The sequence below is a fragment of the Mus pahari genome, chromosome X (assembly GCF_900095145.1).
Source record: "Mus pahari chromosome X, PAHARI_EIJ_v1.1, whole genome shotgun sequence".
Taxonomy (NCBI): domain Eukaryota; kingdom Metazoa; phylum Chordata; class Mammalia; order Rodentia; family Muridae; genus Mus; species Mus pahari.
The window spans coordinates 52,720,852-52,735,294 of record NC_034613.1 but is presented as its reverse complement, the minus strand read 5'-3'; the positions used below and the strand labels follow the sequence as shown (position 1 = coordinate 52,735,294).

Sequence of the window (14,443 nt, the reverse complement as noted above, 5' to 3'; positions counted from 1 at the left end):
AGTTATAAGGGCAAGATAACCCTAGTAGTAACATGGAAAAAAAATCACAATATTTTATCACCCTTTATGCTTTGAATATTTGGACAGTGTCAACTGAGACATTTGGAAGATCAAGAAATATGTAAGAAACCAAAGGCCTGCCTCAGGCTGGGAGGTAGGAAACAATGTGTGCTGTAGATAAACTCTTGTCCTATCTTGGCATGTGCCAGTTTTGTGATCTTTGAGTAATTCCAAAGAATCAGGTTTGAGGAAGGTGGCAGCACAGGGAGAATGCATTGACCATAGAACACCTGGCATCAACCCCAAATGTATTGGTTATTAGTTTGAATATCAATTTGAACATAAGTCTGCCATCCTCTCACCTGAGTTGTGTTGTTGTCATTAACCACAGTGTGCTAGAAAATGCAATTCAATGGGGTAAAAAATAGAAAATCAGAAAATTATTCCCAGCACTTGGGAGGCATAGGCAGGCAGATTTCTGAGTTCAAGGCCAATCTGGCCTACAAAGTGAGTTCCAGGACAGCCAGAGCTACACAGAGAAACCCTGTCTTGAAAAACCAAAAAAATATATATGTTTTTCAGTTAAACTCCCACCCCACCCCCATATAGATAATGTATTATCTGGGGAGTAAGTATGTCATTCTTACCTGATAAAATTAGAAAATCCCAGAGAAAAAAAGTAAAATAGTTTTTTTTCTTTTTTTCCCTCTTTCTGTCCATTCTCTGTGTATATATTTTGTACAGTAACTTCACAGCCATCAGACCCTTGATCTTGTTTGAATTTTTACAACAGAAGTCAAGAATATCCACTTCCATGTAAAAGACAGTCTATGGACTTCCCCAAGCCAGATGAAAGAATGATGCACTGTCAATTTGTACCTAGACTGAAAGGGTTCATCTCTTTCTTCCTAGGAAATCCCTGAACCTTTAGGTGTGTAACCCTTAGGGTTGTTTTGTTGTTGCTGTCGTTCATTTCTTTTTGCTTTTGTTTTTTAAATTTATTTAATCAAGCCTGTGACTTGTAATACCTTTCATGGCTTAATGTAAATTATACCCCAAAACATTCAATTTCCCAAAGCCCCCAAATTTTGCCATTATGTCTCTGAATAGTTGCACATAACTTCTGATAAATGGGAACCCCACCTCCTCAATGGTTCCTTCTTTCCACATTAAAGCATGTTCCTTGTATGATAGATATTCCCAGAGTCTCTGATTTCTTCTTCAAGGAATTTCCTTACTTTTCTATGCGCCTGACCCCAATATCGTAGTGTTTTCCAAACAGAAAAGATTTGGTGAGTGAATTAGTGAGCAGTCTTTATTAAGATTTGTTATTACATCCTATTTTCTTACATTAGTCCGGAAAATAAATGCATACCACATTTTAGTTTTACAGAATAGACTAAAAGGACTAAAGAAATCAAAAGGTAACCTTATATAATTTTTCCACTATATTTTTAAACAAACAGTAATAATTGTGTTATCACTTTCAATGACAAATTTTAGAGGTAATACACTTTCCCTTAAAATGAGTAACATTTAATAGTAACCCCAAATGAAACAGTTAAGAAAACCTCAATTAGCATAGTGATACTGTTCTACTGAGCCTAAGTTTGATTTTCCCTTACTTAAAATTTTGACTGCTCTCTTCAAAATTAGAGTGAATCCATACCAAAAGGGATCCCTCACACTGGATATGAGAAACCAGTGATCAACGCTCTACAAACCACGCATTTGGGCTTGCGTTTGCAGAATCATGTAAGGCCAAGGCCCTCTCTTCCTCATCTCTCAAAGCCTCTTCATACCAGATTGAGAAATCAGATGTCTCACACCCATTCATCTTTGCCAAGAATTCCAAAACTCTCATCTTGGTAGTTTCAGCATAGGCTCTTGGACCCCACAGGAACTCAAAGCATGGAGGCTGGCTGTTAGGCACCTCCCGATACTCCAGGTAATTTTGCTGCACTAGATGTACAGTGAGAAACTCCCTGGGATCCCCACAAATGAAGTGCTCTTCCCCATCGTACACTCCCACCAGTTTGAAGAACTCCCAGATTCTTTCTTCAGAAGCACAGTTCCCTTCTATGAATATTACGCCCAGAATAACTATCAGGAAAGCATTTCTAGGCAGCCTATCACTGTCATTTAGCATATCCTCATAGGTAAGGTTCAGTGAGTTGACAAAGACATAAGCACTGCTTACGAGATCACTTTCCTTTATATCAATCCCGAAGGTCATCTCCAAGCATTTAGAAGCTTCAATGAAAATGACAGGAAAATGGTTCTCATATTCCTTAGTGACAACCTCATGGATTTCAGTTAAAGTGATGGGTTCCTTCACTCTATACTTGTAAATGAAAAGAAACACCAAATCAGTAGCCTTGTCTTGTATGATAGCATCTAGCAAGGAGTCAGGGTCTTCTGGGGAAGCTATGACACCTGAACTCCCTTCCTGGTGACCAGCTGCCTCATCTAAATTTCCCCCCAAAGTAGGTGAGGGGAAGAAGCTCTGAGCATTCTGAAAAAGGCCCAGCATCCCAACAGCAAAGCCCTCATTCTCCACCAGGTTGCTCTGGAACAGAGAAAAGAGGGAAGAAGAGGAAGAGGAAGAAGAAGAGATGGAGAAGGAGGAAGAAGAAGAAGGAGAAGGAGGGGAGAAAGCAGCTAAAGAGACATTAGATGACAAAATCATGGAAGATATGTCTTCTTCCTCTCCGGTCTCATCTTCTTCTTCATTCACTCCATCACCAGACTCTTCATTTTCCTCTTCTCTCTCGTTTTCTCCATCTTCTTCTTCCTTCTCAATGTTATCTTCCTCCTCCTGCTTATTGCTATCGTCTTCATCTTCCTTTAGGACCTCCTCCTCTCCCTCTCTCTCATCTTTCTCGGGTGTGGGAAGTACTGGGAACACCACGTCATCAGTTTCAGTTGGATTCTGGAAGTTTACACCTTCTTCCAGACTGAGGCGTGGCTGCTTTCCGTAGCGAGACATTGTGTTGCTTTCTGGAGAAAGAAGACAAAAATGTAAACAGGACTGACAGTGATGAGATTACGAAGGTGAGGGGAGGGAAGAAAAGAGCAGAGTGAGCACACTCAAAGACCAATATCTTCTCAGAAATCTCAGACAAAAGGCAACTTACTAGTTTTCTCCAGGTGATGTGGAATAGCCTCAGAGTTCTGCAGCCTTTCTACCCGGCTTGTCCTTTAGGAACCTATAGAAGAACATGATAAATGTTCTTAAGATTCAGGCAGATGGCTGAGTCTGACTTCAGGAAGAGTACTAGAGTATGTGGGACAAATGCCTTGGAGTCCCTGTATTCTACAGCATAATGTTTGTGTATATTCAGGTATATAGCACACTTAAGCCTCTTGTAGGGTGTAAGCTCCCCTATGTGCTCGCATCTTCCCTAGGAAGGGATGAATTATATCCATCTGGCAGACTGAGACCACATTAGCAGGACAAATCTAAACATTCCTAACACCGTGAAGCAAACATCATGGAGCACGATTTCCAACAATATCAGGCTAAACTGAATGGCAGGAAGTGCTAACCCAATTGCAGGGATCACAGCTCTCCTAGGTTAGAGACACTTTCATTGTTTTTTTTTTTTTCATTAATTAATTAATTTATTTCCTTTAAATTCTCATCACAGACCCCTCCTCCTGATCCCCCTCCTCATATAGTACCTTCCCTCACACCCCTCTGTTGCTCCTGGTCTACTCCCTCTGCTCTACTCTGCTCCCTTTGAGCACAAAGATAGAGCAGGAAGCACATTTGACCACGTACACAGTTCCTCCAAGAGATAAAAACAGGCCATAGTTGAGCTTAGCGTGCCTTCTGTCCTTAAAAGGAGAATGGGGACTGTGTCCTCATTCCTGATTCAGGATTCATACCTGATGAACTCCAGGCAGATTTTTCCCTCTGGTGATCTGCTATTCCCTTTTCCCACACAGCTTTCTCTTCCAATGAAGATGTTTACTTCCTGAGAATACAGACAACAGTGAGGAGGTAAGATACTGGTTAAGTTTTGCCCTAAGAACTACAAATCTTCTCCACTACAACAGAATTGAACCAAGGCGTCCCTAACTCTCCAGATAGTTGCCTTGGGATATCCCAGGTAATTTGGAACTGTTACATATCCCTGAGGTAATGATACTCTTAAGAGGGTGGTAGACTACACTTAGTAAAGGAGCAATTCCAGCTTTAGGAAAGAAACATAAACTTGCCCTCAGAGAGGACTGAGAGCATTGGTTTGGATCATTTTCATCCCCCATAGATGTAATGGAACTGATTTTTCCTTCTGTCTAGCTGCCTGTGGAGACTCCAGACAGAGAGAAGGGTATGTTACTTTAATGATTTCAATTTGGGAGGACTTCTGTCAAGAGAATAGAACATGATTCGCAACAAAAAAGTGCCAAGTTTATAAAGTGTCAATGAGAGGACTCTAGGTCAGAATTTTCCCAGTTCTCTATCACTGGGGTAGCCTCTTGGATATTTTCCAAGGCAGAGAATCCTTTTCATATTTTTGAAATACAGTCCTCTTCTAATAGGACAGACCTCTCTTTGAATCTCAACATGAAATTATGTAAATTGAGCTGCTGTTCAATTCCTGGTCTGAGCTTACTGGTAAAGCTGTCTGAGAATGCAGGACCAACACTAGTAATTTTTGAAGGGTAAAAGGAGTCTCACTCTCCCAAAGGATCCTCCTCCTCTTCTTTTAGAATCTTCAGAGGCAACCTTTGTGTTTTGTTTGTTTGTTTTTTTGTTTGTTTTTTCATGATCTATAATCAAGTGCCTTAGCAAACCAGGCTATTTCCCTACTATTTTTGTGGAAGAAGGAAAAACTCGACGCTTTCCTCAGAGTCATGTCCCCCAAGACTGGAACTCCTACATATAGTACCTGGTGGCCATTAAAGATCCAACTTTCTTAGCCTCTCAGCACAGAAAAATGGAAGTGTCCTATTGATCAGTCTGCCTGGACTCACACAGTGACAGGTGCTAAGGAACATAGTGGCAGACTCTTCATTGTTCTTCACTCCTCTCAGTCTTCCCTAGAGACTGACCCTGATTTTCTCCATGCATGAATTAAAATGAAAAACCAATGTCAATATCCTATGTCGAGTTCTTACCTCTCTTATTCCCTGACCTTTTCTCCAGGATAGCAGAGGGCTTTGTACTGCAACATGGTCTAGAGCCTACTTAAGAAATTGCCTGAGGATCCATCCCAATTTCTATAGGGGCGAGGGTGACAAAACTGCTCTCTTAAGGTCCCACTTACCAAAGTTCACATTCTTACACATGATAACTAGAGTCCAACCCTTCCACAACAGCCTCACCCTGCTCAACTTACAAAACACTAGAAAAAGTAGAATCCTCGGAATGACTGAAGCTTCCCTGGAATGAATGTTGTTTGAGAAAGTGGGCCAGCCTCTCTCCCTGGGAGAGGGGTAGGCCCCAAATCCTCACATTGCTACCTTCATGTTTCCTATAATTAGAACTGCTCTCCTGCTAACCAGAGTCCAGCCACCTCCCCTGAAGCCTTCTCTCTCATGAACTCAGCAGGAAATGTAGAAACAAACAACATGAGCCCATTTGCCTTGAGTAGTCCTAGAGCTTCCATATTATCAAAGGAGATCGCATGTGCCTTTCTGAGGGAACAAAAGTCTCCCATTACACTTCAGCAGCTTTTCACTCAAGGCTGTGATGATTCCTCTAATGAACTGAGGTTATCTTCCCACCTTAAAGCCTTTCAGCAATACAAGGATTCATATATCCCTATTATTTCTGCTGGAGAGCAAGGCTCCTGATTCTCCACCAGTGTCCCTCCAAGGCCCTCTCTTTTATATTCCCTCAGACTTGAACTTACGCCTGCCTTACCCAGTTCTGCCCACCCTCAATTCCTTAATGCTTTCAGTGTCTGTCGCTCATGAAGCTGCAAAGTAAGTCCAACTTACCCTTCTGGATTGTATCTAAGATAAATACTGGAGAGACCCCTATATGTGTGAGTCCAATTCTCCCCTAACTTATTTTACCCTCACAGCTCTTTCCTCAATATTTCCTGAGGGTGAAACTTGTACTCTTCTAATCCCAATGCTATCTCACAAAAGGCCTTACCTCTCTTAGACTTCGGACAGAGAGCTCCAGGTAGCAGCCACCAAGCTGGAACAGACTGGAAACCTCTGGGGCAAAAGTCTGAGCGAGCGAGTTTGGCCACACCTCTTTTCTAAGGGAAAGGCAAAGCTCCCGCTGTCCTTTGAGGCTCCTCCCACTCAAGGATGAACCTAGTCTGAAACCAGTTTTAGGCTCTTCTCGAGAGGTCCCTTGGTCTTGCAAATTTTATATGCTCCAGTACAGGGGAATGCCAGGGCCAGGAAGNAGGAGTGGGTGTGTTGGGGAGCAGGGCAGGGAGAGGGTATAGGGGACCTCAGGGATAGCATTTGAAATGTAAATGAAGACAATCTCTAATAAATAAATTTTAAAAAAAGAAAAAAAAAAACCTTCAAGTCCCACAGCCCTGATACTGAAGTTGTAGAAACAATGTTTAGACTTGCAACCTTGCCTAGATATTCCCAGAGCCACAATCTGGTCAAAGAGGACTAAAACCTATTATTTCTGTAAGGGTGGGAAGGCTCACTTCTTCCCTTCAAGGTCCTCCTATCCAGATTAGGACTTTCCTGAGTTCTGTCCTGTCCCAAAAGCCTCAGATCCCACAGACTCCTGACGTTAATTTATGGAAACAATGTTTAGAGCTGCAACCTTGCCTAGTCATTCCCATGGCACAGCCTAGTTAAGGATCCCAGTCATCTATTTCTGTACTGGTTGGGGGATTTCCTTCCAGGACCCCAACCCTCACAACCTCCCCCAATCAACTCACCACCCTCAGCTTATTCATTCTGAATGCTTCCTGGTATGAATTCTGGGAAAGGTGAAGCCCAAACTGGTATACACATGGGGGAGAAAGAAATTTCCAAGGCTTCATCAGGATCCTCAATTCATTTCTTAGGTCTCTTCTCAATATTTCCCAGTGCTGGGACAGCTTCATTTGCAAACCTGAAAATGTTCATCTTCCTCGGATTCCCCACATGGAATTTGGGGAAACAAATTCTTTCATCCAAATTTGATATCGAACTTCTAGACAAGGAGGAAACTCCTTGAAGACACAGGAATAGAGGCCTCAATACTTATGGGGACAGGGAAAACGGCTAATCCTCCACAATTTTTTGGCCTTAATGTTTACCAAGTTGGAACTATACAATCCAAAAGCCTCAATCACCACAGACTATCAATATGGAATCTAAGAAATAGCATACTATTTATCCAGCCTATACGGCACCAGAGATGAGTGCCAAAGTAGACATGGTTAACTCCATTCTTTTTGGAGAAGGTATGTCCCTCAGTCCTCTCTTGTTGCCTGAATAGTCCTCCCTCACTTGAATATTTGTCTTATCTGGGATTCCTTTCCAATAGTCCTAAGTCCGACCTACCCCAGACCGTCATCTTTTGTGGACTCTGGTCATGAGACCCCTGGGAAGAAGCATTTTGAACCCTGATCTAAAGACCACCCTAAGGCAATCTCTTAGCCAAAGAGATAGGATCCCCACTATTCCTATGGTGGAGGGAAAAGGCTCCACTCCTAACTCAGTAGTTTACCCAGAAAGACATGCATCATCAGAGAGTGGAACACCCACTACGACAAAACTCAACTCTCCTTGTGCTCTAGAAATGAAACATGGGAAAAATGCTTAGGACTGCAAAGTAGCCTGAAGCCCCCACCCTCAGGAAGTGTATGAGGTACATACACAGTCCATAGATATGCAGGCAGGCAAAGACATTATATTTGCTATAATATCTGTGGATGAGAGGAATGTTCATACTTCTCATTCAAGTTCTACCTCTTCAGGAATAAATTCTAGCTGCCTCCTCCAAAGTCTCAAGTCCCTTGGCCGATCAGGACAGAAACCAGGAAATCATACATTGTTTCACCTTCTCTCAGCTTAGCAGGGATGGTTTCCTGGGAGGACACAGGCAGTACAATTCTATCTCTGGGGGCAAAGAACACAGCGAATTCTCCCAAGCCTCCTTCAAGGCCTTCCAGACAATGGTGGGAAGAAAAAGACTTAGGCAGGAATTAACTGTGGAAAGCTGCAGCAGGACCCTGGTCATTGTGTCTCCTGAAGGAATGCACCTTTGTGCTTCGACGTGTTTTGAAGTGGACTTTGGGTGCTGCTGCTCTCTCAGATAGAAAGAAACGAAAACATTTCCTCACACATATGAAATAGCATCTTTAGAATGCTCTGTCACTTATCTTATGCTTCTGACCCTGTCTCCATTTTCTAGATGCTTTTCCAGCAGACTGGAAAGAAACTCCCTAAAAGGAGAGACCCTGTCGATCACCTTATCACAGGAACAAGCCACACACCCAATGAATACAGATGAATTTTTTTTCTCACTCAGCAGTGTAGCTCAGACCTTTAGGGCAGCTGCTCCATTCTCTCTTTGGAGTGTTGGCTTTGTTTACCTTTGCTAAACAAACTTCTATATAAATGATCTATATTTATTTTGTCATTGAATTCATTCCTTCAAGAAGATGAGAACCAGGATATATCTAGAAAACCCATAAGATCTCCCCAGCATTTTTCCTTCGCAACCTGAGTCCAGAGAAGTTATACTTCCCATCATCTCCAGACATGAAAACTTGGGAAATAAAATAGTGTAAGTAGTGGTTAGGAATGAAGATTCTTCCCTAAACTTCCTCTGCTTGTGGGACCAAGACCCTAATCTTACTGTATGGAAACTCCTCCATTATGGCTTGCTAGTACTCCACACTAGCCCACCTGTGTCCAGTCACACATCTAAAAGCCTCATGTCCCTCCAGTTTCCAACACAGAGCTGTAAGAAGCATTACATTTCATCTTTTCTGTCAAATACTTGACAACAAACCTAGAACTCTCCTCTTTGCCCACTACTGAACACACGCTCTAGACTTCCTTTTTTCATTCCCAAATAGATGCCCTTCTGTGTGAGGCCTCATCATTCTGTGCCTACTTGCCTTCATGCCCCAGGAATATTTGGCTAGGCAGTAAAAACAGCTTTCCTTCTTTGTTAAAAAGAAATATTGGGCTGGAGAAATAGCTCAGCAATTCAGAGCATAGCCTGCTCTTCCAGATGACCCAGACTGAATTTGCAGCACCCTCAGGGCAGTTCACAAGGGCTGTAACTCCATTCCCAGGCGATACAAATTTCTCGTTTGTCCTACCTGAGTATGAGACACACACAGTCCATAGATATGCATGCAGGGAAAACACCCCTCCCTGCTCATTAAAACAAACCATAAAAAAACACCAAACAAACAAACAAACAAACAAAAACGGAATGCCTTTCCAGCCAGCAACCCTCCACCTTCTCTCCTTTCCTTGTCTTCCTGCTTTTCAAAAAAGACCTAAGCAGGACTAGACTGTGAGGTTTGACTTCATCAAATGAGGAACAGATAAATCCCCCACTAAGGATAGAAGGTGTGGGCCATATCTGCTGGATGTACAAGTTCCACTATTTCTATGAGAATTCATCATTCTTCCGATCAGGAAAGTCACACTGTTCACCTTGTGGATTTCATTCTTTGAGACTTTAAGACAACTCTGACAGAATTTACGGAAATACATCGTCAGATGAATAACCTGACCTAAAGGCTCCCAGACCAACTCCTTGGGAAGGCAGATCTTCAAATCCTGTCATCCTATGAGTGAGAGAAGAGGCTCTAGCTTCTCCCTTCCAGTCCTCTCAGACCCCTCCGAGAAAATCTTACCTTAGACTTCAGGCATGGAGCACAGAGCTAAAATGGCTAAAGCAGGGAACAGCCTGAACAGGCGGAACTGGTTTACCCCTATAAGTACTTCTGTGGTCCCTCCCAGCCCGCCCTTAAAGACCTCCCTCACAATGGCTATCTAGGCAGAGTAACCTCTGACCCAAATCAGGTTCAAAATAGCCTAACATCGTTCACATTCCCCACACAAAATGAGGCGGAGAAACGGCTTCTTCTTAAGCCTAAACTAGACTCAATCTAGTTCTGTCACCTAGAACGTCTCATTTTCCTCGAACTCCAGACACAGAATTGGGAAGCTGAGTTTACACCAAACATTTGCCTGGAGATTTGTGGAGAGCTACTTTAGCAAATAGTACTGCAGTCACCAGTCATGGTATTTCTGTGAGGCAATTTCAAGCTCCTGATCCTTTCAGTCTCCCCCCACTCGTCTGAGAACTAGAGTCTATCTCCATGTAGAAACAACGCTTCCTTCCCTCAAGCTCTCAAAATGGAACCCTGAAACAATACCTTAGTCTGTCTGGAGACTTTCTTAAAAAGAGAACTTGAGTTCCTCTGTAGCTTCGGAGGAGGTCAAAGCCTCTATTTTTTTTTTTTTCAGATCCCTCTCAGTCTCGTAGAGTCTTCTTCTTGATATTTCCAAGGCTAATAATATTCATCTCCATGCTGGCAAAGTATCATTCATGTTCTCCCAAAATTGCTTCTTTTTCTTTATGCTTCCTATATGGCACTCCTAATACTTATAGAAGCTCGAAGGGGTTAACTCTCTAAGACAGAAGGATTAGTGGCCCTGATTCTCCAGGAAGAGGCAGAGTTGCTCAGTCCTCACACAATGTCCTTCCTTTAATATTTCACAAACCTAGGACAATTTTACTGCTGACCAGACCAGAGTCCAATGCTGTCACAAAGCCTCACATCTTCTGGTCTACAGACACTGAACTCAGGAAAGATTACAATCCTTATCATGTTTGGTGGCTCCAGGGCTAACTACACTGACCCAGGGGAGCTTGGTACTCTATCTATTGATGTTTAAAGAGGCTTCTAGTCCCAATTCGTAGCATTCTGTTCATGATTACCCAAGTCTAGATAACCTCCTTCACCTTCTGTGAAGCCATAAACCTCAGAATTTCTGAAAGGAATTCGGAAAACAGTGTAGGTTTTAAACCTGGAGCCTACTTGATGGCAGCCACAGCACAGTGGGACTATCATACCCTGAAAGGAGAATCCTCTCTCTCTTTCCTGTTCCTTTCTTGATGCTTAGCTAGTCTAATACTCTACCCTTAGCTGGGCTGACTTTGACTTTATGAGATGAAAATCTCCCTTAAATTCCCATAATAGAAGTCAGAATACATCAAATCTACTAACCTCTTCTTCCACCTTCCAAAGAGGACTGTGGATGAATTGCTAGGAATTGTGGATTTGCTAGCAATTGCTATGGCTATGTGGAGTGGAAAAGCTCATTCCTCACTTAGTATTTTCTCTGGGTTTGAGGCACTATTTGAGCTCTCTAGGTGTGAGTTATTCGGACCCAGAAAGCCCTCTCCACCCCGAGGAGAACAAGTTGAATGTGTGAAGATAGACTTAGATCCCTCTATTTACAGGGGCTTGGTGGTGGCAACTGAGTATGGCTGAGATTGCAGGCATGGAATCAATTCTCTTCGGGAGAGAGAGGGTTTTATATATAAAGTTCAGAAGACTTAGGCCCCTGTCATTTTGGTTTCTTTGTATTTCTTTTACTTTTCTTTTCCTTTTCCTCTCTTAACACCTCACATCTTTTGTATTGCCAGCACATATAATAAGGAAACGCACGGTAGGGCTTCCCAGAGTAGCTGTCTGGGCAAGCAAAGCTGCCAGTCACATTCTTGAGTGGTGAAAAGCATATATTTCTGAGACAGGGTTCTCGATCAAGGATGGAATGTCTCCTCCAGATGACCACAGCCCAAGCCTCCCTCCCCTGAACCTAACTCTCTTCAGCCATCCACGAATGAATCCAGAACCTATACAATACTCAACTTGCCCAGAGCCTGTCAGAGATCACATTCTAGGATTCATGGTCCTCCTGAAACTAATGAACACCAGGTCCTTATGCCTCCCACGATGCAACCTTGGAAGCCATATACCAGCCAGATTGGAATATACCAGGGAAGTGAGCGGGAAAGACAGGGATATATTTCTATGTATATATTTCTAAGGGAAAGGCTTCCAAATTTTCCTTGTTATCCTCACTGGGATCCCTCATGATATTTGTGAAGGTTCAACATCAGCTAGAGATACCTGAAATCTAAACCATAATTTAAAATGTTTCACTTCCCTTGAATTTCAGATATGGAACTCATAAAAAAAAATGTTTTAAAACAGGACCTGACCAAGAGCCTCCAGGGGCAACTTTCTGAACAAGTAAGACTGACCCCTCCCCTAAGCATTCCTGTGTAGGAAAAGGCTGCCCCCATTCCTCCTACAATGACCTCTGTCTTAGTTGTAGGACTTTACCCCTGATGACTTGACTATATTCCCCTCACAAAATGCAAACAAAGAAAGAACAAACAAAACCGTCACTGTCACCTGCCTCAGGCTACCTGACTGAATCCAAGAAACTCCACAGGCATGACTCAGTCTGCTCCTAGGAAGAAACAGCTAGGGAAGATGGGAGTAGCACCTTCTTATACCTGTTGAGAGAAAGATTTCTAATTATTAGCTAGTATCCTCTAATTTTTCATTTAGAACACACACACCATTGCTGCCTTTGATACTTCCCAAAGCTATAAGATCTGCCTCAGTACAGGGAAATGCCAGGGCCAGGAAGCAGGGGTGGGTGGGTTGGGGAACAGGGCAGGGGGAGGGTATAGGGGACTTTTGGGATAGCATTTGAAATGTAAATGAAGAAAATATTCAAAAAAAATAGATCTTCCCTCAATGGCCTGAGACCTCACACCTAAGGAAAGCCTTTTCATCCTCAGACTGCCACAACAGTACTGAAAAGCCATGGACTTTCTCTTTGTAGCCCTGGCTGTCCCAGAACTCAGTCTGTAGACCAGGCTGGCTATGAACTCAGAAATCTGCCTGCCTCTGCCTCCCAAGTGCTGGGATTAAAGCCAGTAGTCTTTGTGTGTGTGTGTGTGTGTGTGTGTGTGTGTGTGTGTGTTTTCATAGTCTTTTTTGTAAAAATTATTTTAGTAGATATTTTCTTCATTTACATTTCCAATGCTATCCCCAAAGCCCCATATACCTTTCCCCTGCCCTGCTCCCCAACCCACCCACTCCTGCTTCCTGGCCCTGGCATTCCCCAGGACTGGGGCATATGATCTTCACAAGACCAAGGGCCTCTCCTCCCATTGATGGCAGACTAGGCCATCCTCTCCTTCATATGCAACTAGAGACAGTCACTTCCCACTTAAAGGTTTAATGGCCTTGGAAGCTGGGCCTCTAGCACCCCCCATTTCTAGGATGGAATGGAAAGCTCTCCTTCCTGAAAGTCCTTCATTCACATTGAAAAGACAAACATTTCAGAACTTACTTGCTGTCTAGTGTCTTCCTCCACTCATGAAAACCCTCACAATTCCGAGATTGACACATTAGCAGTGGGCATCCAGTAGGAGTCAAGAGTCAGTGACAGCTCTAGCACTCCTTAACCCTGCTTTAATGGTCGGTCCAGGCAGGCCTCTAGCACTCACTTCTTCCTCGGGATCCCCCTAGCCAATTCTCCCAGAACCTATGTCTAGTTTCACTCACACACACACACACACACACACACACACACACACACACACACAAACCTCAGTAGCATTACATTAGAACCTGGACACTACCAACAGCAAATGTCACTTGAGCCATTCTAGCCTTTCAAGCCCTTGATTGACTCCTATTCCTGTGGTAGAATAAAAATCTCTCTTTCCTCCACTAGGCCCCACCCCTTGACAGTTCAAAGCCACAACCCCTGCCCTAGAAAGTAGGTCCTAGCCCCTTCACAAAACAAAACAAAACAAAACAAACAAAATAATCTCCACCTAACTGAAGAAGAACAACATGAAACTGAAGAAAAAATGAAACCTATAAATGGCCCCAGGAGCCCCAGGCCAGAACTCTGGCAAATGCCAAGCTTTAGAGCCCCCCGATTGGTTATCCGAAGGACTTTCTAGGACCACGCCTTCCACTAGTATGTAGCCACACCCCCCCTCATCCCCTATGCCCTCGTGACTGGGTCCCCAGAAAGAGTTCTGGAACAAGTACTATCCAGAAGCACTCCAGCTTCCAAAGGTGTGACAGGCAGGCCTCCAAGTCACCGATATTCCCTCTATTTGAACAGAAACCAACTCCTTGTTCCTAACCCTACTCTCTGGACAAAGTTCAGGACTCCATCGATACATTTTGATGATATTCTTTCCCCTCTGCCTACATTGTCAAAATTGACCCCGCCCCATCTGCCTAAGCCATACACTTCATGCTGTGTCCCAGAAAAAACAAAATAAGAGAAAAATAAGAATACAACCAATAAGACAAAAATTACAAACACACACACACACACACACACACACACACACACACCAAACATGGAGTCTGTTTTGTGTTGGCCAACAGTTCCTGGGCTAGGGGACTGCCCTAGAATATGATTGATAAATTCAGTGACACCT

General features: G+C 43.2%; 1 protein-coding gene across 2 annotated transcripts; it reads right to left on the bottom strand.

Annotated features, from left to right (window-relative positions):
• Window positions 1-1,294: 1,294 nt before the first annotated feature.
• On the bottom strand, window positions 1,295-9,855 carry LOC110314177 (melanoma-associated antigen 10-like). Of its 2 annotated transcripts, none has more exons than XM_021188637.1 (4): window positions 9,801-9,855; window positions 3,892-3,980; window positions 3,138-3,209; window positions 1,295-3,000 (listed from the first exon to the last, which is right to left on the bottom strand). In XM_021188637.1, exon 4 carries the CDS (start codon window positions 2,987-2,989, stop codon window positions 1,709-1,711), a length of 1,281 nt encoding a protein of 426 aa, XP_021044296.1. In that variant the 5' UTR covers window positions 2,990-3,000; window positions 3,138-3,209; window positions 3,892-3,980; window positions 9,801-9,855; the 3' UTR covers window positions 1,295-1,708. The 2 variants fall into 2 exon arrangements, with proteins under 2 accessions (XP_021044296.1, XP_021044295.1); XM_021188636.1 differs by lacking the exon at window positions 9,801-9,855 and adding an exon at window positions 6,113-6,206.
• Window positions 9,856-14,443: the final 4,588 nt, after the last annotated feature.

Bases quoted from the DNA above. Each gene is read 5' to 3' on its own strand.
- LOC110314177 (XM_021188637.1), bottom strand. From the start codon at position 2,989: ATGTCTCGCTACGGAAAGCAGCCACGCCTCAGTCTGGAAGAAGGTGTA.